At 38.9% G+C, this 27,879-nt stretch overlaps 1 protein-coding gene across 1 annotated transcript in view; it reads left to right on the top strand.

Annotated features, from left to right (window-relative positions):
• The first annotated feature begins 1,788 nt into the window (after positions 1 to 1,788).
• The window catches only part of LOC108714069 (transport and Golgi organization protein 6 homolog), a 32,595-nt gene continuing 6,504 nt past the window's right edge, over positions 1,789 to 27,879 (top strand). The window contains exons 1-15 of the mRNA XM_018257949.2: positions 1,789 to 1,928; positions 3,842 to 4,503; positions 5,126 to 5,242; positions 5,374 to 5,521; positions 6,057 to 6,193; positions 9,574 to 9,739; positions 9,951 to 10,024; positions 12,789 to 12,901; positions 13,194 to 13,370; positions 14,420 to 14,558; positions 17,680 to 17,868; positions 17,946 to 18,080; positions 20,502 to 20,873; positions 20,956 to 21,013; positions 24,702 to 24,854. Coding sequence (XP_018113438.1) covers positions 1,865 to 1,928; positions 3,842 to 4,503; positions 5,126 to 5,242; positions 5,374 to 5,521; positions 6,057 to 6,193; positions 9,574 to 9,739; positions 9,951 to 10,024; positions 12,789 to 12,901; positions 13,194 to 13,370; positions 14,420 to 14,558; positions 17,680 to 17,868; positions 17,946 to 18,080; positions 20,502 to 20,873; positions 20,956 to 21,013; positions 24,702 to 24,854 — 2,704 coding nt within the window. The 5' untranslated portion in view covers positions 1,789 to 1,864. The remainder of the gene's footprint in view (positions 1,929 to 3,841; positions 4,504 to 5,125; positions 5,243 to 5,373; positions 5,522 to 6,056; positions 6,194 to 9,573; positions 9,740 to 9,950; positions 10,025 to 12,788; positions 12,902 to 13,193; positions 13,371 to 14,419; positions 14,559 to 17,679; positions 17,869 to 17,945; positions 18,081 to 20,501; positions 20,874 to 20,955; positions 21,014 to 24,701; positions 24,855 to 27,879) is intronic.

The raw sequence follows: 27,879 nt of genomic DNA, 5'->3' as shown, positions 1-27,879 counted from the left end.
TTTCTATTTGAGCAGAGGCAGTGAGCATGCCCAGTAGGCACCTCTTTTAGGACTTCACAGAGAGTGAAAGAGAGCTCTGAAAGCAAAAGGCAGCGGAGCCTCACACTAGACAAGGAAGTAACTAAAAGAGCTGCACTTAAGCTGTTTGTAAAAGAGAAACTAAATAAAAGGGAATGCAAAGGTATCTTATTATGGGGTCTGTTTAGAGCAATTTTAGAGGTTTTTAAAATAAAAGGCTTACTATCCTTTGATAACAGTATTCATTACATGGTGCCTGTCTGCTTGCTGTGATTGTGTAATTCCAAAACTGTAGGAAACAAGAAATAAAAGATTTATATAGGTATGGTAAAGTTTATTTTTATTGACAAACCCAATAGAAAATAATGTGTAGGTCCCCTTTAACAGGATGGCCAGACAACATTCTTTCGTCCAAGCCACCTCAAAGAGGACATTAATTTGTCCTTTTTGGGGCAGGAGCTGATGGCAACAATAACCACTGGGCAATTTTTATTATCATTTTATGTTGTTGGAGCATGTAATATATATACAATGCACTTTAAAAAATACCACGAGATAACACATACCTCCCAAATGTCCCATTTTTAGTAGGACAATCCTATTTTTGACAGCTCAGTTGGTAGTCCCGGTTTCCTGATGAATAGTCTCAAGTTTGTCTTTAATTTCCTTCTCTGACAACAGAAAAAGATGTTTCTAAAACTTAATTAAACAAGAAACTTTTGGCAGAGAGCCCAGAAGTCTCAGCGCCTGCACTTAAATACAATTTTAGATAAGCAGGTCTCTTGCACTTTAAAGGCCAGTTTTACCTTCATTAGCAAAACTGTAATAAAACGTGACACATGAAACATGACCCTTAAACCTCCAGAACTGGTTTCAAGCTTTCAATAACCTGTCAAATTCTGTAAAAATGGACATGGTATTTATGGGATGTGTCAAAAATGTCACATTTTAGTGATATTTAACATATGAATAATATGCCTGAGCAGTGGCGTAACTGTAGCACTGGGCCCAGGAAACAGATGTGCCAGGGATCTGGCAGGGCAGGGTTGCCAGGTTGGCGGGTTTCTAACTAAATTGGGCTAGTTTTAAAAATTATTGGCGGGTTTTAAAAGCTTTGTTTTCCGAAGTCGCCCAAAGTTGCCTCACAAGGACACTTCGGCCGACTTTGGAAAACAAAGTGCTCTGATTGCTATCCCGCCAGCGGGAGGGCAGTTTGAGGAGATTAGTCGCCCCAAAGAAGAGGAGATTTGTCGACGGGCGATTAATCTCCACGAATCTGACCGTGTGTCTCTGCCCTTTGGCTGGGTTTGAAATATAAACCTGGCAACCCTGTGGCAGGCAGAGGGGGACAGAAGCAACGTGAGGGGTGGGCTGTTGTATACAAGCCGGGCCTTTCTGCAGATATTTTTTTTTTGGGGTGGGGGAAGTGTGTGGTAGTTATGGCTGCTCCTGAGTATATTTTGTACATTTTCTATTCTATCACTATATTGCAACGCCACCACCAAACTTCACTGCTTCAAATTTTTACTTGTTGGGGTTTTTATTTTTTATAATTTGCTTTCTAATAAACTACTTAGAAACAGCCGGGGTGCTCCCTCTACTGGTCACATAACTAAACTGCAGGCGTGAGAGAGCAAAGTGCAGCTGCTGCCTGTTCTTTCCCTCCAATAAAGCTTAGCCAGATGTTGACAAGCCTTTTCCGTTTCTTTTCGGTCAAGAGCTTGTAGCGACCATGAGTTTTACATTAGAGTGAAGTTCGCGTTCATTTCTCTCCCCTTAAAACGTTCCATGGTTAACTTGTCGCTTAGCAATGACGTAATAGACACGAGCCGGCAGATTCGCGAATATGGCGGCGGGCTTGAACATTAGCACAGTAATAGAGGCTATACAAGTTTTGACAGCGCCAAGAGGTGAGAGCTCGAGAGAGAACTGTGTAGCGCTAGCGCCTCTATTGAGTTGCACATTATACCGCCTGTATTATTGTCTGACATGACTATAATTTATGACAGGACTATAATCTCGCAACCAGGCTGCATGTGATGCCAGATAGTGTCCCCTGTTTAGTAGTTTCTTGGGGGTCCCATGGGAATGTTTCTGTAGATCTTGTCTGTCTGGGGATGTTGACTGTTGTAGATAGTGATAAGGGCTTAGTAAGTTTGTTACTTTCAGGTACATTTTACACATATATGGCTACTATGTCCCACAATCTGTAGTAATGATTTGCCTTTTTCTGCCATTTTATTGTAATGTCATATTTGGTGATATTTTCCTTTATTTTGACCCCGGCACCAGTCTGGACGTAAAGGAATAAACCCTATTAATGAATGATAAGCATCTTACTCCAATTGTAAGTTGTTTTAGACATGCTGAGAATCGGTGCCGCTACTTTGCTAACATTTTACTTACTTTAGTTCTTTGTGGTAGAACTGTATGAGTTCAGGAGGCTACACTTTGGATCTGTACATAGCAGGTCTATCAAAATAATCCATCCATGCCCGTACTCCTCCTTATGTTCCTGAGCTCTGAATTGTTGTATCGACAACAAGGGATACTGTCATGGGAAAAAACATTTTTTTCAAAATGAATCAGTTAATAGTGCTGCTCCAGCAGAATTCTGCACTGAAATCCATTTCTCAAAAGAGCAAACAGATTTTTTTATATTAAATTTTGAAATCTGACATGGGGCTAGACATTTTGTCAATTTCCCAGCTGCCCCAAGTCATATGACTTGTGCTCTGATAAACTTTAATCACTCTTTACTGCTGTACTGCAAGTTAGAGTGATATCACCCCCCTCCCTTTTCCCCCCAGAAGCCAAACAAAAGAACAATGGGAAGGTAACCAGATAGCAGCTCACTAACGCAAGATAACAGCTGCCTGGTAGATCTAAGAACAACACTCAATAGTAAAAACCCATGTCTCACTGAGACACATTCAGTTACATTGAGAAGGAAAAACAGTCGCCTGCCAGAAAGCATTTCTCTCCTGAAGTGCAAGCACAAGTCACATGACACATCTTTCATCTTCTCTACGTTCTGGTCCGCAAGCGATTCACTCTACTGCACATGCGCCTGCCCGCTCCCAAAGAAAAGAACACTGAAGAGGAAGATGGTCATGCTGAAAGCACTTTTACAGAAATACCACAGGCCGGTGCAGTTTTCTGCTAACAGGAAGACTGTCTCGTATGCCAGCTAAGCGATTATCATCATTGGGAGGTGCCTAAGATTTTGTCACCTCCCAGTGGTTTAACCTTTTGTTCTCTTTTAAGTGGCTCTTTGTCGAATTGACCATAGTATATGTGATAGGGACTTTTGATTGTAAGCTCCACTGGAGCTTTATAAATAAAGAATAATAATATGGTTAGAAAAAGACTAAAGGCATAAGAAAATAGTATTTTTGGATGACAGCAATGAAAGCCTACACAGGCCACTAGAGTAAATACATTTTCCCCAAAACTACACTAATTTGCATGATTATTAATTAATTTAAACACTTTTATTCTGAGAACAGAATTACTTTCTAATAGTCAAATTAAAATATTTCCTGATCCTTGTATACATGAGCAAGAGAGAAATAAGCACTGTTATTAGGGTTGTACCAAATGCATAATTTCTAGATTTAGCCAAATATTGACTCCTTTGCAAATGATCACCCAAATACTAAACTAAATCCTGATCGTCTTATTAATATTTAAGAAAACAAATCTGTGAACAAAAAAATTGTGACATGACTAATAGTTTGGGTTCAGTTCAGCTATACACTTACTCCAAAATCCCTTTACAATACAGACACTAATATATTTGTTACGGCTTTTGTCCTTGCAGATTCTGGCCAAGCCCCTCCTGAAACAGATAAACAATCTAGTCTGTTGAACACATTAAAGCTCAGTGTGTCCACCTTGGAGGAGAGGATTTCTAATACCCCAGAATGGAAGGAGTTAAATAATATGAGGATGAAGTTGATGGCACAGACCAAGTGGTTAGAAGGATGCTTCAGTAGTCCTACAGACCCACACTGGAGGTTCACGTTAGAAGCTTTGCTCTTGCTTTTGTGTTTAAAGGAATGTATGCTTGAGTTGGTTGCTTCTTTCCAGCCCCCAAAACCAAACCCCAGAACTCCTGAAGTGGCCCCAGCTTTAAGCCCAAACACACTGAGCATCTCACAACAGAAGATTGTCCAGTCTGTGTTGCAGTTTGTGGTATCTCTGGGCATCTGCCCTTATCTTCTGCCTGGTGTTGGCTTACCTATCCAACAGCGTTCAGAATTTGGCGCTCTTGTATATTCTCTTGTGAACTGTGAAACCCCTATTGTTCATACACGCAGGCTCTTTATTTCCTGTTCAGCCCTTTTGGAGGTGTCCTGTCATTCATCACTGGGGAGCATATTGTTCACACATTATCTGGGAGACCTAATGGCTGCATTATGCCAGCTTGGATTCTGTCCTTCCAAAAAAAATGTTGAGCAGAGCACCGTAGAGAAGCTAAAGGTATGATAATTTGCCACCATGCATTGCAAATGTATTATTTTAGTTTTTCTATTGGCTATAAAAGCAAAGTAAATATTTTACAATTATGCTTGATAATTTAGCTGCTGAGACTCCTCTCAGGCTACAATTCAAATGGCAAAAATGGCATAAAACTCTGGTTCCATGTGCTTTGACACCTGTCTGCTGAGTTTGTAATTGTGCCTGTGGAAAAACAAGGGGGGGGGGGAGAACCCACCAAGACAATTCTTCATATTATAATGCATTATTTAACCTTCAAATATGTATACAAAGAAAGTACTACTGAGAACATTACCCCTTTAATGTCATTTAAAGCAAGTTATTTAAACAATTTGTTTACCACTTTATTTTGATATGTTTATGGTTATATATACTTCTTTGGTATATAACAACTCTTTATTGACAACCTCAGACCATTTTTTTTATTTTGGGTCTTGAATATGCTTCCAGTGTAATAGAAGTAACCTTATGGCTTCTGCGATCCACTCTTCTGTTTTGTTCATGTTGCAGTTGATCTACTGTAGTATGGCTAGATTTTGCCTTGATACTGTGTCAAATATTTCATTTAATGGACAACTAAAGAGCCTGTTTGCCTTTATTCCAGGATCTGACAGAGTGTGAAAGGAGCCAGTGTAAGAAGTTTCTCAGAAATATCCTGGATCAGGTGTACCAGCCTCTGGTTATCAGAGAGCTGCTGCTCTTACAAGGAGGTCCAAGACAGGTATGCCTGGGAGCTTTATCACCCCAGCTGGAATGATGGTACATGTTGCTATTGAATAGATTAAGTTTCTGTGCTGTGAAATTTTGGTGAATCTTCCCTAATGCAGTGTATTAACATTTGTTGCATTTCAGGGGATAAAATCTTCTTGTAGCAAAACAACTGAGCGGGCGTCTGCCCCAGCTTGGCTGCGGCGTCTTTCTGGGCATCTGCTATCTGAGCGTTTAATGAAGCCACATGGTGTACAAGCAGTTGTAAGAGGGATCCTGGAAGGAGCTGGAGGTTAGTACCTGACAGTATGTCAAATGTTGTCAAAGAAGATACAAGAATTACATTAAATCTTATATGTTGTCATTGCTTCTGTAGTCTGTAAAATACAAAATGTTTTAATGATGCAGCTAATTGGATTGGGCCTTGCTTAGCTTCCATCTGCTATATCTTAGAGGCCTACCCTCTGTCAAACCTTTTGTCCATTGCCAATACTGTGTTTACCCTTTTTGTGTTATACTGCAAGCTCCTTTTATATAGAGCACATTTACAACCTTTTTAAGTTGCATGGGGCCATTTTTACTTTTGTAGTTTATAATAGCCAATTGGCTATTAGCCCTTTTTTTCTTTTGAGGTTTTTATCTTATTGAGAATGTATATTATGTATTAAGCTTTATTCTTGGATTCAGAATTTCATACAAAAATTGCATTATTGAGGAGCAGATCCAAAGTATGCATAAGTAAAGAGCGAGCTTCCAAAATCCTGGATTGCAGAATTGTATACAGTTGCTATGTCTTAGAAATAAGAGGGTTCTGTGTGTTACAACAGCTGGTTCAGTTGGAGGCCGTGATGCAGAATCTGCTTCCAGCAACTGGAAGAAATGTGATGCAATTGCAAGAATACTCTCTTCCTGCCCCCAGCAATCCCTCACTGTTGAGGAATATTACCAAAATATATGCCCACAGGTAACGCAACTTGAATTCAATCCACTTTTCATTACAGACCAGGTACAGTCTGCACAATGTATATATAATGTAACATGATTTAGTACCTAATTATAATTATTACAAGATATTCCTGCTAAAAGACTAAAGTAACTTGCTTATTAACATTATATTTATACTTACAGTTCAATGTTTATTGGTAAGAGCACACACAATTTTGTCTCCTTGATTTGTGAGAAAAAAGTTTAGCATCACACATGCAGACTGCCATTACCTTTAATCACAGCGTGGCTTTCGTCCAAAAATTGCTCATGTATTTATTCTCAGGTCAAAATTTTGCCCTATGTGTGCAGTTCCATTAAATTCACTGGCAGTCTGCCCTGGTCATTTCGGATGATTTTTAGCATTAGAGTGGTCTTAAACCATGATGTATCTGTGCAAAGTTTGCTGTTCTTCAGTTGTAACCAGCATTGGTATAAAAATGACATACAGCAAAACTGTATGTCTAGCTTTACTTGATACCATTCTTTTGCAAAGTAATATAAAGAGTGTACCCTCTTAAGTTAGTCTGTGTCTATGTTATAAACGCATTTTGATGTGTAATTCCATTTCTAAAGCTCTGTGAAATATTAAGTTAACCTAGAACTTAAGAAGAAATGTACAGTTAGGAATAGGTGTTTAAATAATTGGATAAAAAAATAACAGTATACAGATGTTGAAGTGACTTAAAAAAGAACATAAAAAGGCCTATATGGTATGGTAATACTGTCTTGGTGTCTCATTAAATTACTAATCGTTAAAATATATCCCTGCTCACAGGGGCGATCCTGGGCCCTCTGCCGCCTGAGGTAGCAGCAGCAGTTGCTGCCGTCCCCCCTCCCCCGTGTGCTTACCTTTTTGCGCCTGAGGGGGTCCACGAGGACAGCAGAGAGGGCCAGTACGCTAGCGCAGAGAGCCCAACTGTGCTCTCTGCGCTAGAAGAGCCGTATTTCCGGTTTGAAAACCGGAAATTCGTCTCTTAAAGTACCACCAGGAGCGGCATTTTTGCCACCCCTGGTACCTGACCCACCTGAGACGACAGCCTCAACTCGCCTCATTGTGGAAGTGCCCCTGCCTGCTCGACAATTGTATAGTCCTGCAGCGTCTCAAAACCACCTTTATATGCTCCAAATTAACTGTTAACCGGACTTTTTTTGTGCAGCACAATGAACATGGACTGATTTTCATTAAGGCTTGGGGGAGGCTAAGCCATTAAAGAGAAAAAAGTGGTAAAAAAAAAATCAATAACAAAAAACCTACAGCTTCACTGAAGGGTTTGGTATTGCTGGGTCATTGTAGTTCCTTGGGGGGGGGACTGTTGGGTTTACTTACTGTGCATAACATCCCTCCATAGACATTTGGTTCAAGCAGTAGGAGACACTAGTAAGAGACACTTGCAGCACCTGATTGGTTGCTGCTTTAAAGGAGAAGGAAAGCTACGGAGGGATTTTATTGCCAATAGATTAGCTGCAATAGTGCAAGCTAGAATGCTATATTTATTCTGTATAATGTTTTACCATACCTAAGTAAAAAGCTCTAGAAACTCTCTGTTTGTTTAGGATAGGAGCTGCAGTATTAACATGGTATGACATCACTTCCTGCCTGAGTCTCTCCCTGCTCTGGGCTCAGATTACAGTAGAGAAGGGAGGGGGAGGGGGAAGAGGAGCAAACTGAGCATGCTCTTGCCCAGGGCAATGAGGTTTAAGATGAAGGCAGGAAGCCTGATACAGAAACCCATGTGTACACAATAGAAGGAAAGAAATGCAGTGTTTCTTTTGACAGGGGACTCAGAGCAGCACCACTTTGGGGGTTTACTGGTATATTTAGATGGACCTTTCTGATAAGGCTTACTTAGTTTTAACCTTTCCTTCTCCTTTAAGGGCAGGAAGGCCCCAGAGTAACTTGAAGTACCCGACTGTACCTTGTCTTGCTGTGGGGGCTGTGGCAAGATGTGGGATTACCAGCATTTTGAGATGCAGCAGCTCCTTCACACAGCTACTAGCTGAAGTCAGCACTCTGGTGTTCATAGCAGGTTTTCACAAAAAGATCAGTGCCCCTGTTCAGGAGTCCTTGTACTTTTAATACATTTTTCACATCATGGTTCCATTAAAGGAGAAGGAAAGCCTTGCAGCACTTGGGGGTGCCAAATGTTAGGCACCCCCAAGTGATTTATTGACTTACCTGAAACCCCGGGCCGGTACTCCTATCAGCAGAAAACTGTAGCGGCCCGGGGTTATACCAGTGAGCACCACGGAGGGATCCACTTCTGTCTTCTTCTTCAACGCGTGCGCAGTTGAGCGAAATAGCTGACTGGAATATGAATAGTAGAGAGTCTGAATAGAAAGATGAGTAATTAAAAGTGCCAATAAGAATACATGTGTAGCCTTACAGAGCATTTGTTTTTTAGTTGGGATCAGTGACCCCCATTTGAAAGCTGAAAAGAGTCAAAAGAAAAATAATTCAAAACTATAGAAAAATAAAATAATGAACGGCAATTGAAAAGTTCCTAGAATTGGCTATTGTATAACATACTAAAAGTTAACTTAAAGGTGAACCACCCCTTTAAGAGTGCTTCTTACATGTAAAAGCTTAGTGTTTACCATAATAGATATATATATATATATATATGTGTGTGTGTGTATATATATATATATATATATTTATAATGTGTCCCTTTTGAAATAAGAAATGCACATTTTTATTCAATGCTAGATATATTTTTAGTTGTTTTGCTTATGTTGCCGCTTTTGGCCTTCCCAAACAAAAAAAATCACCCTCCCCTTATGACAATGAAGTGCCTTAACAAATCCATTCACCTTCATGGCTCAGTGGGTCTAATTTATCAGTTACTTAACCACATGTGCAGAGACTGGCAAAGCTACCAATGTGTTTAGCTCTGTCTCTGCAATTAGAAAAACACATCTGTTGCGGTTAAGCCAATGCAAAATTTTTGCATGATGCTGCACTGGCTGTTTCTGTAAGTAAAGAATCATAAATAATCAACTATGGTGACTGCACACCCACACACAATTGAATTGGTTTGAAAATAAAATGTAAATAGGTGAAATGATTTTGGAACGACCACTTCGCTTATTTTGCTCTTTTCTTCTGCTCCGGGCCAGATGCTTACACACAGTGAGTGAAAAGCTAATTTTTTGCTACTGTGTTTGGATTTTCACATCAGTGATTATCCCTTTCCTTCTCATTCAATCTATTGGCAATACTTGCCAAATGCATATTTTTTACAAATTAGAATATGCAGTTTTAATGAGTCCATGGCATGAAAAGAAACTACTACATGCCTTTCTTTATATAAAGGAAAATTGAATAAGATACCATTATGCCTTCTCTGCCCTGATTAGATTCTAGATCTGCTGCATATTCAGGACACTTTTACAGCACGCCAGTTTCAAAGAGTTGCCACAGAAACTTTCCTGGCAATTGGGCAGACAGAGCCAAAGCTGGCAGAAAAGCACCTAATTTTGCCTATGATAGAACCACTACTGCGATGGACCCATGCACCCCAAGGTGAGTTTCTTGTCTCCTCTAATTCACAAAAGCAAGCATACTTTTTGCTACCTAATTCTTGACAGGCTGCAGCTTTACATGCCTCTTTGAGTCTGTTGGTGAGAATAGTTCATGAAAGTAGAACAAAAAAAGAAATGTGAATGAGATCAGAATCACTTCAATGTGTAATGGCATTATCCTGTTCAAATTTCGGTCTGCTTTCTCATTCTAGAACCCCTTTGTGCTCCAGGACATATTCTGGTGGCAGAAAATGAACTTTCTCGATGTTTAGAAGATATCGTGAAGGTAAGGTATTCAATTCTGCAATGTGCTGGTCATAGATATAATGGAGAAATACAAATGGCAACAGTACAAGTAGTTACATATGTCAATGTTATCCTTTAAGACATGGGGACAAATACACTAAAGGGCAAATTTTCACCAGTGAACGCTTAGCCACACTTCGCCAGGTGTAAATTCACTTCACTAAGGTAATTCACTTAAATGCAAAGTTGCGTCTTTGTAGCCGAACACTGGCGTTAATTTGTCAGTGTGAGCATTTCTTAGCGATCTGTTGGTAGCGTTCAATTCTGCCTAGCGAAACTTTGTTAGTACGCTTACGCTGAGGTCAATTTGTAGGGCGGATACTTATAGGTCATACACACACACAGACACACACACACTGACACACACACACACACACACACTGACACACGAACACACTGACACACATACACACATATATATACTGGCTGGTTCATGTTACCCAAGTTTATGGAGGACCTGTGTTGGGAAATACGGGATTTGATCATCTGTGTGGTCTTGCCTATATAGATGAGACCACACAGACAGACCAAGACATAAATCACATATTTTGAGACACAAGTATGTATGTACTGGGGTGTTTGACGAACAAAGATTTTTAGTGAAGCAGTATTCAGTTGTATGAAATTAAATCAAATGTGAAAAACTGGCTGTGTAATTAGGTATCCTTGTAATTTTGCTAATTTGAATGCATGTAACTGCTCAATACTGATTACTGGCAACACCAAATTGATTGGATTAGCTTGTTAAGGCTTGAACTTCATAGGCAGCTGTGTCCAATCATGAGAAAAGATATTTAAGGTGGCCAATTGTAAGTTGTGCTTCTGTTTGACTCTCCTCTGAAGAGTGACAGCATGGGATCCTCAAAGCAACTCTCAAAAGAACTGAAAACAAAGATTGTCAGTATCGTGGTTTAGTCGAAGGCTACAAAAAAAAGAAGCTATCTCAGAGGTTTAAACTGACAGTTTCAACTGTAAGGAATATAATCAGGTAATGGAAGGCCACAGGCACATTTGTTGTAAAAGCCAGGTCTGGCAGGACAAGAAAAATACAAGAGTGGCATATGCGGAGGATTATGAGAATGGTTACAGACAACCCAAAGATCACCTCCAAAGACCTGCAAGAACATCTTGCTGCAGATGGTGTATCTGTACATAGTTCTGCAATTCAGCACAATTTGCACAAAGAACATCTGTATGGCAGTGTGATGAGAAAGAAGCCCTTTCTTGCCTCACGCCACAAACAGAGTCGCTTGTATGCAAAAGCTCATTTAGACAAGCCACTTTCATTTTGGAGAAAAAATTGAGTTATGTGGTCATAACAAAAAGCACTTTGCATGGCGGAAGAAGAACATTGCGTTCCAAGAAAAACACCTGCTACCCACTGTCAAATTTGGTGGAGGTTCCATCATGCTGTGGAGCTGTGTGGCTAGTTCGGGGACTGGGGCCCTTGTTAAAGTCGAGGGTCGGATGAATTCAACCCAGTATCAACAAATTCTTCAGGATAATGTTCAAGCATCAGTCACAAAGTTTGTTATGCAGTTGGGTATTCCAACAAGACAATGACCCTAAACACACTTCAAAATCTACAAAGGCAATTATGCAGTGGGAGAAGTACAATATTCCGTCACAGTCCCCCGACTTCATCATCGAAAATCTATGGGATGATTTGAAGAAGGCTGTCCATGCTCGGCAGCCATCAAATTTAACTGAACTGAACTGGAGAGGTTTTGTATGGACGATTGGTCAAAAATACCGCCATCCAGAATCAATGGCTATAGAAGGCGTCTAGAGGCAGTTACATTTTCAAAAGGGGGCTCAACTTAGTATTGCTGTAATATCTCTGTTGGGGTTCCCAAATTTATGAACCTGTCTAATTTTGTTATGATGCATATTGCATATTTTCTGTTAATCCAATAAACTTTGTCACTGCTGAAATACTACTGTTGCCATAAGGCATGTTATATATTAAAAGGAAGTTGCTACTTTGAAAGCTCAGCCAATGATGAACAAAACTCCAAATAATTAAGAGGGGTTCCCAAACGTTTTCATATAACTGTATGTCTTTATTAGATATGTTGGTTCAAATGCTTGCAGTGGATTATTTTTCTCCAAGGAAGCAAAATAAAGACAGAAGAGATCCTCTAATGCCCTAGAGCCCACCCTAAAACAAATGTGGCATGCCCCTGAAATTGGTTTAAAATTGGTAAAAAAATCTTCAATAGTTAGGACTTTTGAAGGCAATCTCGCTTTAAAATATGACAAAACGTCAACGTTTTTTAGCACTTTAATGAGTTTCCAGCATACAGGATATGTTGTCACTGACATAAGATTGAGGAAGATGTTGCTTTTTTTTAATAAATTTTACAGAACGTTACTTCTTTCGCCAGAGTTTCCTTCGCCACCGGTCTCTTTCGCTAGCAAATTTTCGTCTACGATTGTTAGTAAATTAGTGATGTCCCTGCGGATGAGATATCTGGCGAATTTTAGCTAGAGATGGCTACTTCGCTCTTTAGTAAATCTGCCCCTTTATCTTTTTAATAATACATTGTAACAGAGGTAATTTAATATATACATGAAAATATTAGGTGTTGTATTAAGTACATGTACATAATTTCTTCACCATGAAGCAAACTGTGCTGGCTATGGGATTACATTCTAACTGCAACCAAATGTTTGTGTAGCTATGTGATTATATATATTTGGCAGAAAATAATGTAATGTTGCTAAATTTCTGTTTTTTCCAGGTCTTTGTGGTAGGAAACAAACCCACCCCAACTCTGCTGCATCATACTAATCAAATTCTCTCTGCCATCTTTTCCTTGCATTGTTTTGCTCGGCAAAACGTGTCGCACTTACGGTAAGAAAAAGAAAAAACACAAAGACAGTAAAGCTGTGTGCTTAATCTTTGTTTCATCAATGTTTGGGAAACTTTAATGGAGCTACTATACTATATACTGTATAACAGCATCTTCAAACAAAATGATGCGATTTGATGGGAGTCGATATCCTCTTTTTTTTTTTTCTCACTCTCTCACTCTCTCACTCTCTCTCTCTCTCTCTCTTTCCTCAAATCCAGACCTATACTGTGATCTCCAGATGTTTTTGTTCATATCCTATATTTGATTATTTAAACATTCTGGTTCCTTTAGTTCCCCTTGCCAAGATGTCTTGCTTTGGTACCTGGACAAGTCAGAGAGAGAATCTGCACTCTCATCACTGGCAGGGTTGTCTGCGATTGATACTTCATTACCCACTCTTCCCAACTATCTTCAGATTAAGCCAGCCAGTCATGGAGGAGCAATGGTATACGTGAAAGAAAAGTACATGTAAGCAATCCGTTCATTGTTATATAATAGTGAGAAATTGAGAAAGGGCAATTACAGCCCGAAACATGTTGTGTATAGCAGCTTAAATAAATATTAACCACAAGCAGTTAATCTGCGTCTGAGTGCTCTCCTCTCTCCTACTGAAAGTTTAATGGTTTGGGATGTTCGGTACATCTGCTCGGGAGGATTGATGCATTCATTCATCAGGTGCTAATTGGCAGAGCGCGGATTCCCACCTCCACTATATAATAGTGATATTAATAGATCTAACTGACCCTGCGAAAAAGATCATGTTACCTAAAGTGTTGAGGGATATGGTGCCCGCTAACTTCAATTATTGTATTTGAGAATGTATATATTTTTCCACTAGGTGGTAGCAAACACATTCATTATGATAGTGGAAGCATTTTGACTACACTATCTTAGCCAAGACTCTGCAACTGTTTGGGCTGCAGGATTTTCTATAATACAGTGGATATGTTTGATAATTTTAGCTTTTTGTCAAAAGATGGGGGTAATTCTCATTTGCCCCGGTACACATTTTTCATAAAACAGAAACTGTGTTGGGTGGTATTTATTCATGTTTGTGCTATGTATTGCACTTTTGTACACAGTCTAATGTTCTTATGTTGTGATGTCAACAGTATAAGTTTGCCATTTTCAAAATCATGCCACTTTATTTTATTTTTAAACATTTTAAACCTTGTTTTGAATTATCATTTTTGTACTTTATTGTATTATGTGTGTGCTTTATATTAACTACTATACTACAACCTACATCATACCTTAGTTAATTCATTGTAAAGTTGTTCCTTTGAAGTACCTGTAGTGCCTAATATCAATGCGACTGCACAAGTACTGAGATATCATTGTAATATACTCATCTCCCCACTGCGGGCATCCTGACCATTAGGCTTAATACGGTCCATATCTAGCTGCCCTGATTATACTGATGTCTGAATTGTGATGCTGACATATGATTGAAATTCTACTTATGTTCTAAAATTAACTGACGTTCTGTAAAAATAACTCACCATTGCTACTTCTAGTGCTGATGAAGATGATGATGATGATGTTCTTTACGAGAAAATGTCACGGGAGCAGTGGAGAACAGAGTGTCTGGTGGAACTGCTTTCTGTCAGTCCCAGTAGAGGTTTGGCTGCTGATTTCTTTCTACTGTGCCTTAAGGTAATGCCATATCTAAAAACGTCATATTTGATAAATAGAGACATTCATCTTGTGCCTCCTTCTTGGATGCATGCCCATTTTAATATATATCCAGATTTGGATGCTGTCTTTAATATTATTGGATCTGTGCCTACATGCTCAAAACACTGCCAAGGACATGCAGTTCAAAAATGAGTTTCATTGTATCTATTTTGTGCTGCAACTTGGATATTTCATGTTTTATGTACAAATTGGACATGACTGGGTTAACAGCCACCTTTGTAAGTATGTGGGTCATGGGGATGTGTTTTGTTGCTGGGAGGTACAAAAGTGCCTCCTTTAGCAGATCCTCTTTTAGTCACAACATAACCAAAATATCAATCAATTTTGCGGTCACATGGAAATAGAGGCCATTTAAACTCATGGTGCTATGTGTATCTGAAAAGTCCTTCATTTAGCTGCATATGTTTTATTAAAGTGGGTTGAAACTTTATATTCAATTGTTGTATTTTATCACTGCCAAAATATTTTTGAAGATAAGCCATTATTTTACAGTTTGGGTAGATTGCAGAAAGGGGATCAGTAATGTGTTTTCTTCTTGGATCAGGGCTTCTGTCATTTGCCCACTTTTTTAAGTTATTTCTTAGCACTGTTATTTTTGCTGAAAACTTTCCCTATTATTGCAGATGGCAAAAAAATTACCCAAGGAGATGAAATACATACAATTTGGTTCCAATACAGAGATTAACAACGGTAGAGAATTATAGGAAATATAAGGGTCTCTAGCAAGAATTATAAGGCTATGCATTCTGAGAATAAACATATACACGTAACTCACTGTACGCCATTTCTGTTTTGAACCAACAATATCCAGTTGTTATTTCTAATAATAAAACAGGCATGAAGACTGAAGCATACACATACATGTGTATAAATCTTTTGGACAATAATGGCCAGCAAATTGAATAAACAACCTCTGTTACTATAAAATCATAACAGGGTTACGGAGAAGAGGTGATTTAAGTTTATATGGTAACCTCAGTAAATATGTTAATAGAGGATTTCTGTGACTAGAGGGAATTAAAACAAAATTATCCAAACAAACTAATGGAGTCACCATGAGCACAGCAGAAATATGGTATTCTATGCCAGGCGTAGCTGGTTAATGTAAAGCGATACCAACACTAGAAAGTAAACCTTTTTTTTCATCTATCTAGACTATTTACATCGTCTTTGCATGATATTTAGAACTTTGTAATAAAAGTATGTTCCCAATGCTTTTATGTTGCGTGTATATATATATATATATATATATATATATATATATATATATATATATATATATATATATATATATATATATATATATATCTCTCCAAAGGTGCACTCCGTTGACTTGGTAGAAACCTGGGTGCCAGCCATAAAAAGGTAGATATTTGCGATAAAGAGCAACACTCACAGGATTGTTTTCAATGCAGGCAAACTGTATTTATTCCACTCAACGTTTTGATCCCCCACAGGGATCTTCGTCAGGAGTTTGTAATCTCCTGACAAAGATCCATGTGGGGGACTGAAACGTTTCTTTTTCGCAAATATCTACCTTTTTATGGCTGGCACCCAGGTTTCTACCAAGTCAACGGAGTGCACCTTTGGATTTGAGATATATATATATAGATATAGATATAGATATATAGATATATCCAGGAATAGACTCCATTATAATTAAATAAATTATTTTTTTAAATGATCTCCCTTTTCTCTGTAATAATAAAACAGTACTTGATCAAAACTAAAATATCTTTAATCCTTATTGGAAGTAAAACCAGCCTATTGGGTTTGTTTAATGTTTACATTATTTTCTAGTAGTCTTAAGGTATGAAGATCCAAATAACAGACTCATTACCCATGATAATAGGTCCCATACCTGAATGAATATATATACACACACATATATACATAATATATACATTATATGTACATATACATGTCAAAAGGAGTGTGGGTCCATTTGCTATGTTTTGGGAGGCAACTATATATATATATATATATATATATATATATATATATATATATATATATATATATATATATATATATATATATATATATATATATATATATATATATATATATATATATATATATATATATACAAACACGTGTATAAATATATATATTAGTTGCCTCCCATAACTTACTTTGTATCCATCCTGTCCGGAAATCCTCTCAATTTCTTGAAACGGAGAAAGCAAATAAAAGACAGGAGATACAGATAGAATAAAGCCAGAATTAATTGGGTAATACAGTGGCTGTTGGGTGTGTGCAAGAGATCAAGCTAAATGTCTTTTCATAAAATATAATTGGCTGGGTATCCATTCCATTACAGAGAAATGCGTCTGAGGAAATTGGCTCTCATCCACAATGACTACGTGTAGTTCCAGATTTGGTTAAACTCGTGTTCCCAATTACTTTAGTATGCTCGGTTTATCCCCTGTACTTATTAAAATGTAACCTCTAAATCTAAAATGAGGTGTTTTATAGGGTATTTTTTCTACTTTAAAGTGTACTGAATTATATTTTTGTAGTGATTTTGCAATATTTCAGCTGTAGGCTACAAAAATGCACACTGAGAAATGTAATCCCAGTCTTAAAGCATCTCTGACTAAATATATGTAATGTTGGAATAGGAATACAGCTATATTGTTTTTATGATAGACGTGTACTCCCCAAACCTACCCTGATGCATTATCAACAGTGAATGCTTTGTGGCTACAATGAGCAGCCACACAGATGGGTCAGTAATTGGATTGACAGTTCTTCCTGGTGCACCTGTGCTACTGATTGATCCATCTGTACTTACTACAGTTTTTGTCCACACTGCTCTTCTTTTATCAATATAACACATTGTTTTTATTTTAATATTAGGGGCTTTTTTATATAGTGGTATGTGGGAAAACCGGGCTGCCATTTTCGACCTTTCTGTGTGCCCCTATTATTTGTATATACCCACTTGAGAATCACAGATTAGACACAAGGAAGGCCATCCTATCACGTAATTTAAATGTCTAGAGTGTTAGACTATGCAAATTCTTGAGACAGATCGTCTTTGCCTTTATTAATGAGTGTTTTCTGGTGTTTTCAGAAGCTGATCCCCCTCAGTGTGGTTAAGGACAAAGAAGAGCCCGCTTCCTGCCATGGTATTAATCTACTGGATCTGGAGAGGATGCTTGCCATGTCTCATGAGTCACAGGAGAAGCAGCTGCAGTTACTGCAAGTTCTGTCCGTGTTGTGTGAGAAGATATCTGACTCCATTTTTACTGATATTCAGCAGGTGAAGAAAGAATCAAAATCAGCTATAACAATACAGTAGTAGATTCTAAATGCTTACTATTTCATATCTTCACACAGGTTGTAGAATTTGTGTATGTGACTTTGGAGCGGGCTAGTGCCAGCTTAGCACTTTCCCAAGCTGGCACCTTAGCTGCACAGACATTAAGCATGGCAATGGGACTGGTGGCTGCTATGCTAGGAGGAGCAGTTACGGTAAGTAGAACAAATAGTGGCAGCTGGTGTGCTGTTGAGTTGGTATGTGCTCAGGAACGAGGGCTGAACCTAGCCATATTTCCCTACTTCCCTACTTCCTTACTTGCTGATACATTTGTGCTTTTGCCAGAATCTTTACTCAGAGGGAGAGGTACCAAGCTAGAGGTGAGTCAGAGAAATTGGTGGCATGAACTAACAAGATCCGCTAAGATCTTTGGTTAGGAAAGTGTGTCATCTATACCACTCACTAGGGAGGGTTTTCCTTCTTATGCAAGACAAAATACATTAAAACATCAATTGTACATACTCTCATTTTGCAATTTCCCTTATTGTACACCATTTTTGTGGTTCCTCTGCATAGTGCATTTCCCTGATTTTACATTTTCCTGGATTTTGCATAATTTTTTTCTTTTCCCTTGAAAAATGTAAAATTGGGGTTCTACTGTATACATAAGTGCATTAAATGCCACAGTGAGTCACTGCTGTCAGTTGACTCTTACATTGAGCTGTTGGCGGTCATTCACCTTATCATTTGAAACATATTTTCCAGTGTTATTGTTGTGGCTTTTATACTTCATTGGCGTTTGTGGGCATCTCTGCGGCATGGTATGCTTCTCTGACCATTTACATCCACATAAAAGAGAAAGATTGTAAATCCATACCCATATAGACAAAATAACATTTTGTCTTGTTAAATTTATACATTGCTTTGATCTTTGTCTGATTAATGCTATATAACATAAACCTGTTCTTCTTTCCTAAATATGGGCCCACATACTGAGTGTACATTGCACACAGAATGGCAACTGCACTTCCGTATTCCTCTGATTACATAGCATAGTACGCGGTTTTTGTGGAGACAGGAAGACAAGAGCCCTTTATAGAAGAATGCTAAAGACCTGTGCTATATTTTAGCCCTTTATGTTCCTCATGTGGAAAGCTGAATATTGTGTGCTGTACCCACTACACAAACGTATACTATGGGGGATGAAAAATGTTTTGTTTGAGGAAACATTCCTTTGTCATGTCTTATAGGCATCTCCATTCCTTTGAGTTGAGTATGCCAGTCATGAATGTGTTCTTGACTTTCTCAGATTTAAAGGGATCTGTCACCCAAACAAACAAAAAAATCTGTGTAGTAAATGTCCTTTTTATTAACTCTATAACAGGCATGGATGATTAATCATCCATGCCTGTTATAGAGTTATTGAAAAATCTCCGCTCTCAATCATATGTTGCCTGCTCCACTTCTATACTTCAATCATAGAGGCTGGGCTGGCTATTACCTTCGCTTTTCATTCTGCACTTCACAGATGTCACTTCATTACCCACCCTCTCTCCTTAGGTTTGGGGCAGAGACACGCTCAGATTCGGGGAGATTAGTTGCCCAGCGATAAATCTCCTCTTCTTCGGGGTGACTAATCTCCCCAAAATGCCTCCCGCTACAATGTAAATTGTCGGCAGGATGGCAATCAGTGTGCTTCATTTTCCACTGTCCCCCGAAGTTGCCTCACCGGGAAACTTGGGGCGACTTCAGAAAACAAACAAAATGATTCTAGCTGACGGAAGACAATCATAGCAAGCAGGGTGGCACCATTTTGTAAAAACTCTTAAGACAAGCTGGTGCCACTGGCTACACAATTATACACAGTAAGGGCAGAGACACTTGCTTAGATTCAGGGAGATTTAGTCGCCCAACGATAAAGTGCCCCTTCTTCGCGGGCGACTAATCTCCCCGAATCTAAGCAAGTGTCTCTGCCCTTACTGTCTATAATTGTGTAGCCAGTGGCACCAGCTTGTCTTAAGAGTTTTTACAAAATGGTGCCACCCTGCTTGCTATGATTGTGACTTTCAAGATGAAAGGAAACAAAAATTTAAATAATTTATGTAGTGTAAATTGGGATTAGTTTGTTTGATAAACACAATAGAAAAGGATTCGGAATTATTTGAGATCTTATGGGCCCACTCTTACCGTTATTATAAGGTTAAGGGATTCACGCTTATATTGTAGAGGTATGGGACCTGTTATCCAGAATGCTCTGGACCTGGGGTTTTGATAATGGATCTTTCTGTAATTTGGATCTTCCTATCTTATGTCTACTAGAAAATCATGTAAACATTAAACAAACTCAATAGGCTGATTTTGCTTTCAATACGGTTTAATTATACTGTATCTTCGTTTGGATCAAGTACAAGCTACTGTTTTATTATTACAGAGAAAAAGGAAATCAATTTTTAAAATCTGGATTATTTGATTATAATGGAGTCTATGGGAGACAGCCTTTCCTTAATTCGGAGCTGGATTTCTGGATAACGGGTTAACGGATAACTGATCCTATACCTGTACTGATATTTGGCCATGATGAATTTCTGGATAATATGGGATTATTAAATTCCGTTTGTGAATTTCTGTTTTTACAGCTAACATCCAGTGATTTTGAGCACTTAAAGAAGTTACTGCCTATGCTGGAAAGAGTGTCTCTCTCACACTCAGATCCAGTTATACAGGAGCTGGCCAAAGACTTGCGGATCAGCATAGCAACGCATTGTGCCGTTCAACTTCCCAACAGGACATTTCAGGATAAAGCCACAGCCCGTACAGGAGAGAACAAGCAATCAAAGCATGAAACAAAAACAACCAATCCAGTTGCTGATCTGCAGAACTTCAAGGAGATCCTAAACTCGGCTGATGATTCTGACATCCCAACAAGGGCAGCTGCTCTGCGTACCTTAACACGCCTTTTGGAGCAGAGAAACCCCCTGGCACTGGAGCACAATGAAAAACTATTGCAGGTAAGTGGTAACTCCAGCACTTTTTGTTTCTATTGAGAGGACTTTTTCTTTACTGACATTTAATGGTTACATTTTGTTTCAGGTATTCGTAGAAAACCTGGAACAAGAGGATTCCTTTGTGTATCTATCAGCAATACACGGTAAATAGCTACACCACATTCAGAATAAATCCTTGTCAACAGAGAAACAAAGGTTGGCCTTGAAGGGTTTGTTCACCTTTAACTTTAGTTTTAGTATGATGTAGAGAGTGCTAATCTGAGGCAATTTGCAATTGTCTTCATTTTATATTATTGGTGGACTTTGAATTATTTAGATTTTTGTTCAGCAGCTCTCCAGTTTGTAATTTCAGCAGCTATCTGGTTGCTGGGTTGCAGTTTACCCTAGCAACTAAGCAGTAGTTTGAATGTGAGACTGAATAAGAGAGCACCTGAATAAAAAGATAATAATAATAAGAATAAAAAAGAAAGTAAAAATAAAATAAGAATTGTAGCCTCACACCGTGGTCAGTTTTTGGCTGTCCGGATCAGAGACCCCCATTTGAAAGCTGGAAAGAGTAAGAAGAAGAAAGCAAATAATTCAAAAACTATTTTAAAATAAGCAAAAACCAATTGAAAAGTTGTTAAGAATTGGCCATTCTATAACATACTAAAAGCTAAGATAAAGTTGAACTACCCAGAGCTGTTGGAGTCTGGAGCAATTCTGGGTATCTGGAGTCAGTCACCAAAAATTTTCAGACTCCTAATAACTTTAAATGCAAGCACTGAATGTAATCAAATCAGATTTAAGAGCATCTATGAAGGAGGATATGGCAGAAGAAATTCTATTTCTAAGAACAATACTTTTGTTCATTTTGGATTGTATTTAGCAGCTATTCTACAGCTATATGCCAAGCTGAATCAATATATAAGTTGTTTTAGGTTTTCCAATTGTTTTTGGTTTATATAGTTTAACTTTGATTTTTGTTTAGAATTACCAAATGATTTGGTCTATGTTTTGAGCTTTGGCAGTTATAAAACGCATTATATGTTGTATAATTAACTTCTTTCAATTAACATAGAAAATACATTAGTATATTAATGAATCAGTAAAAACAAAAACTGAAAGTGTATCAAAGTAATTAAATTTAATGTACGGTCGCTGTGCATTGGTAAATGCTATGTGTTTGCTTCACACACTGTTTATATAAACAAGCTGCTGTGTAGCCATGGGGCAGCCATTTAAGCTGCTGGAAAGAAAGGAGAAAAGGCACAGGTTACATAGCAATTGTATTGGACAGAGCTTATCTGTTATGTCCCTTTTTTCCAGCAGATTGAATGGCTGCCCCATGGCTACACAACAAGCTTGTTTATACTTGTCTATATAAATTATAGTAGTCTTTCTGAAGCAAACATATAGCTTTTACCATTGCAGTGCAACAATACATTATATTTTAATTGCTTTGATACACTTTCAGTTTTTGGTGTTACTGTAAACGGAGGATTCAAAGTCAAAGGCTTTATGTACTGACTCCACAACCCTGGAACCTTTTTAAGCATACACCTTTCTGCAGTCTTAATACTCCCCTATTAAAAAGTCTTCATGCTCTGCCTCTGTTTGCACAGGTTTCTTCCTGCAGAAGCATGCTGGGAGGTTTATCTATAGTAAGGGCAGGGACACACGGGCAGATTCAGAGAGATTTAGTCACCTGGCGACTAATCGCCTCTTCTTTGGGGCGACAATCTCCCCAAACTGCCTTCCTCCGCCTGCTATAATCAGAAAACGCCAGCGCAATGATACTCGCGGCGCTTCGATTTCCGAAGTTGCCTCACAAGGAAACTTCGGAAGGTGATTTTTCATTTTAGCATAGGGAAGGTATTTCAGGCAGATTGTCGCCCTGAAGAAGAGGCGATTAGTCGCCAGACGACTAAATCTGCCCGTGTGCCCCTGCCCCAATAAGTCAAATCAATGCTGTATTTTCTGTTTCCATGAAGATGTTTCGCTAGTCATCCAACTACAACCTCAAATATATGTTATAACAATTTTCAGAATTTTGCATGTAATCTTTCTAGCAGCTTTTATGTAAAGCAACTTGCACTCGTTTTCTTGGTTCTTCTAAGTGCAGGGCTCTAGAGAATAAACCGATAAGAGAGCCCCAGAAGGGCCCACAGGTGGATGAAAGAGTGCCTGTTGTATGACTGTTCAGACAATGTGGCTTGTGTTATAGGGTCTTATCAGACGGAAAATGGGAAGCCCCGAGTAAAGGGCATCCTTTGATCTAAGCGTTGAGAGGTGCCTACTAATCATTAATAAAGTGCTGTCAGATAGGGGTCTGCCTTCAAAGGAAACAAGCCAGGCACAGTATGAAGCACAGGCAAGGCAATATCACATTACATTTATGTGGAGCCTCTTCCTGCTCTAATTTTCTTTTAATATAGAACAATTATTGAATTACATCTTGGTATGCAAGGGTTGGTAACAAGTCTCTGGAATTTTGTGACCTGGTTATTGATATCTCTGTGTTATCATATGTGGGAAACATCTATAAAACCTAATGGATAATGCTAATAAGATCACTCTATAGTGTAATGATGTGCTGGGAGGAGCTGTCACTGCCAGTTTGTCTCATCCATGGACCACAGGCTGTATACTGTAAGTGGCCCATCAAATACAGAGTCAAAAGTTGGCAACTGTGCCTAAAGAGCACTACAGCTGTTAGAGGACAGCCTGGTATATAATATCAAGAGAGCTTGGCTTCACCCTTGGCATCATGTCATCTGTCATGATTTTTTGATGTTTTTTATTTCTAAATTACACTGTTTACACTGCAAATTCACGCTACCATGTAAAATGTCATTCTTGAACCAGCAAGTGTATTTTTTTCTTAGTTGTAATATTGGTATGTAGGCAGCCATCTCAGGTCATTTTGCCTGGTCATGTGCTTTCAGAAAGAGCAGAACTGCTTTCTGGCAGGCTGTTGTTTCTCCTACTCCGTGTTACTTAATGTGTCTCAGTGGAACCTGGATTTTACTATTGAGTACTGTTCTTAGATCTACCAGGCAGCTGTTATCTTGTGTCTTGGTGCTGCTATCTGGTTACCTTATCATTGTTCTGTTGTTGAGCTGCTTAAGGGGGGAGGGAGGGGGTGATATCACTTCAACTTGCAGTACAGCAGTAAAGAGTGACTGAAGTTTATCAAAGCACAAGTCACATAACTGGGGCAGCTGGGAAACTGACGATATCTCTAGCCACATGTTAGATTTCAAAATTAAATGTTAAAACATCTGTTTGCTCTTGCTCTTTTGAGAAACGGATTTCAGTGCAAAATTCTGCTGTTGCAGCACTATTAACTGATGTGTTTTGAAAAAAACATTTTTCCCATGACAGTATCCCTTTAACATGACCATCAGAAGGAACTCACTCTATATAGCAGCGATGCATAAATTCCCCAGCGTTTGCTATTCATTGCAGTATTAAACTACTAGGCAATTTCCAATGAATCGCACTGCAGTGGAAATGACTTCAGAGTATATTTACGTATAATAGTGCAGCCACTATAAGTCTTAATTGGTGAGAAAACTCAAGTTCCATTCACTTGTGTTGCTGTAGTTAGAATCCTGCTTCAGTCAGGCCACACTGTGTCATTATACCAGTGCTAAACTATAGGCACTTGCCTAATGCTATGGTACTGCATCATTCAGCCTCTCACTCATTGCAGGAACTGAAACTTTGTCCTGGATCTACAACAGTCTTTACCATTCATTTATCATATGTGCAGATCCACAGACTTACATTTATATTAATTTTGTATTCATATATTTACAGCATTAGCACTTTTTTTGTTCTTAATAGGTGTTGCTGTTCTTTCTGGAGAAATTCCTGAACATGTATTGCCTGTCCTACTAGCACAGTATGGGAACACTGCCCCTACTGAAAACAAAGTGCATTCGCCTGAGACCAAGATAAAAGTAGGGGAGGCACTAATGAGATGCACAAGAGCATTAGGTGAGTAGGACTGTTTGTTGATATTCTCTCTGTTTGGGAAACAACCTGCAAAGGGGTTACATTAAACATGATGTGTGTGTGATCTCTCTCATTTGAGTGTAATATTTGTTACTTGGTGATTTCAGAGAATGACAAATACGAGGATATATTACACTTCACTAGGCACTTGTACAAACTTGTTACCTTTAATGGAGAAGGAAAGTCATTTTACCTTGGGCACCCCAGGTGGTTATATTTACTTACCTGACACAACGGAGCCATCGTCTTCTTCGCTTCTTAATTTTTCAAATTTCCCGGGGCAGACGCATGCACAGTAGAATAAAGTAGCCAGCTTTTTTTTATTCTACTGGGCATGCTCAGCTGCAAGAAAGAAGAAGATGCAGGAAGAGGATCTCTCCGTGGTGCTCACTGGTGTATCCCCGGGCTGGTGTAGTTTTCTGCTGATAGGAGCACCGGCCTGGGGTGTCGGGTAAGTAAATACAATGACTTGGTGGTTCCTAACTTTTAGCACCCCCAAGCACAAAAATACTTTCCTTCTCCTTTAGCTGTAATGTCATGACTGTTTCTGCATTCTGCTGCTGCTTCCCTCCAACCCAGTGCTACTTTCTATATCGGGCTGACATGGGCCCCATTGGCTGGTCCTCACAAAAGAACAAATTGCCTTTGCGACATATAAATAATCACATATAAGGTCAATTAAGGAACATTATTTTCAGGTTCTAAGAATACATTTTGTTGATAAGCTATAATTATTTTCTTGAGACTTAAAAGCCCCCCACACAATAAATAGCATGATTGAATCACATTAATAAACGTATAATACTTTAATTCAAGAAATTAGTTGTTTGCGTTTTAAATAGTCTAACCTAGGGGAAGTCTTTAGTGCAAGATTTTCATCAGTGACATATTGTCTATGCTTCATAGAGTAAGCTCTGCTCACTAGGTCCAAATTATGTCTAAAGTAGTCTAGGGCAAGATTTAACCAGCAGATACAGTTAGGTCCATAAATATTTGGGCAGACAATTTTTTTTTTTCTAAGTTTGGTTCTGTACATTACCACAATGAATTTTAAATGAAACAACTCAGATGCTTAAAACATAGAGCCAAAGCAACACAGGAGTTTATTAAAGCAAAGAAGTGGAATATTCTTGAATGGCCAAGTCAGGCCAGTCTGCAGTAAAGTCCTGGCAGAGCATTGAAAATGAGGAAACCCAGAATCTGGTGATGTCCACGAGTTCAAAACTTCAGGCTGTCATTGCCAGCAAAGGGTTATATAGTGGATATCAGATAACACCATTTTGTTCTACAGAGCTTATCTGTTATCTGCTGTGTAACTTTTCTCCTTTGAATGGCTGCCCCCATTGCTAGACAGCAGCTTATTTATATAAACAATAATAGTGTTTCTGAAGCAAACACAGCAGTTTTACCAGTGCAGGGCAACACTGCATTATATTTTTACTACTTTAAAACACTTTTATTTTTTTTATGTCACCGTTCCATTGAGCTTGTATTGTTCTGTTTTGCCATTTCAACTTATATGTTGTACTTGTTGCTCAGTTTGCAGATTTTATGTATATTCGCTGCACTAACGGCCCCCACGGGCCGAGTCGGCAGATCTTGATCGGGCAGGTTAAAAAATCCTTTTGGATGACAGCCGCATCTGTGTGTCTATTCGGTCCCGCGATCCGACCGCCCGATTGGATCCATTCTGATCCAATCGTTGGGCCCTAGGGCCCACGATCGGATCAGCCCGATATCGCCCACTTCAATGTGGGCATATCGAGGAGAGATCCGCTCGTCTGGCGACATCGCTTATGGCCACACGGGCGGATTCGGGGAGATTAGTTGCCAGGTGACAAATCTCCTCTTTTTAGCGGCGACTAATCTCCCCAATCTGCTTTCCCCTGCCTTCCACCGGCTAAAATGAAATCGCCTTGGGGGCAGGCACTCGGAGCGCTTTGTTTTCCGAAGTCGCCCGAAGTTTCCTCATGAGGCAATTACGGGCGACTTTGGAAAACGAATTGCTCCGAATGCCTGCCCCAGGTCGATTTTCATTTTAGCCGGCAGTAGGCAGAGGAAAGCAGATCGGGGAATTTAGTCGCCGCAAAGAAAATTTAGCAATGTGAGCAAGACTAAAATCTAAGGGAAGAACCCTCACATGTAGTGAATTCATGAATAAATCATCCACAGACTGTAGAGGAAGACTGAGTTTTCTGTCCAGATAAACCAGTAGCAACAAAGTCACTGCTTTATTAGCAAATCACTATTGCTTAGCATAGCAGCACCTGTAGCAACTTCTGTCAGTTCCCAGGGTTTACTGTGTTACTTTCACAATTGTGACTTTCGCAATGTATCCCTCTCAGTAATACAGAATAATAGCAACGTGCAGAGTGCTCTGTAAACTAATTAGTAAAATTACAATGGCCTGAGGCTTCTTGAGTATAGGAGGAAGCCGTACAGTTCCCAGAGTTATTGCTTTCATCACTGAGCATAGATGCTGCTTCCTGGGTGTGTAACCCACACGAGGATCATCCATCAAGCTCACTGAGCTGGTTTGGGAACAGACCTTCCTGTGCAGAAAGATCATTTGCTAATAGTGATTATAACTGGAGACATCAGTATAACTCATGCTTCATGGCATTTTTTTGTGGTTTGTGTTTGCTGTGTTTACTGCTGATCCATAATAATCCAAAAATACACTTCTTATTCAACTGCTGCAATCTATATGGGCCTGTCAAAAAAAGGGCCAAAAATGCTGGGATATAGCCCCCAACTCCAAAGGGCACCCAAATCAAAAGTCCAAAAATATATTCCCAGTCAAATCTCATGATTTGAAAGCTGGGGATTCATTATTTCTAATAATTCAAAAATGATAATGGGCTCAAGGCACATAATGCAATAAACATTTAGTAAAAATGATATTTAAAGCTTTAAACATGACTCTGTATTTGTATGTCATCAGATTTTTGTATACACCCTCGTGCTATGGAATACGTTGCCTCTTTGTAAATAATTCTTGATATTG

The sequence above is a fragment of the Xenopus laevis genome, chromosome 4L (genome assembly GCF_017654675.1).
Source record: "Xenopus laevis strain J_2021 chromosome 4L, Xenopus_laevis_v10.1, whole genome shotgun sequence".
Classification (NCBI taxonomy): domain Eukaryota; kingdom Metazoa; phylum Chordata; class Amphibia; order Anura; family Pipidae; genus Xenopus; species Xenopus laevis.
Note: the sequence above shows the minus strand (reverse complement) of the source record. Positions and strands in the feature narration are given on the sequence as shown.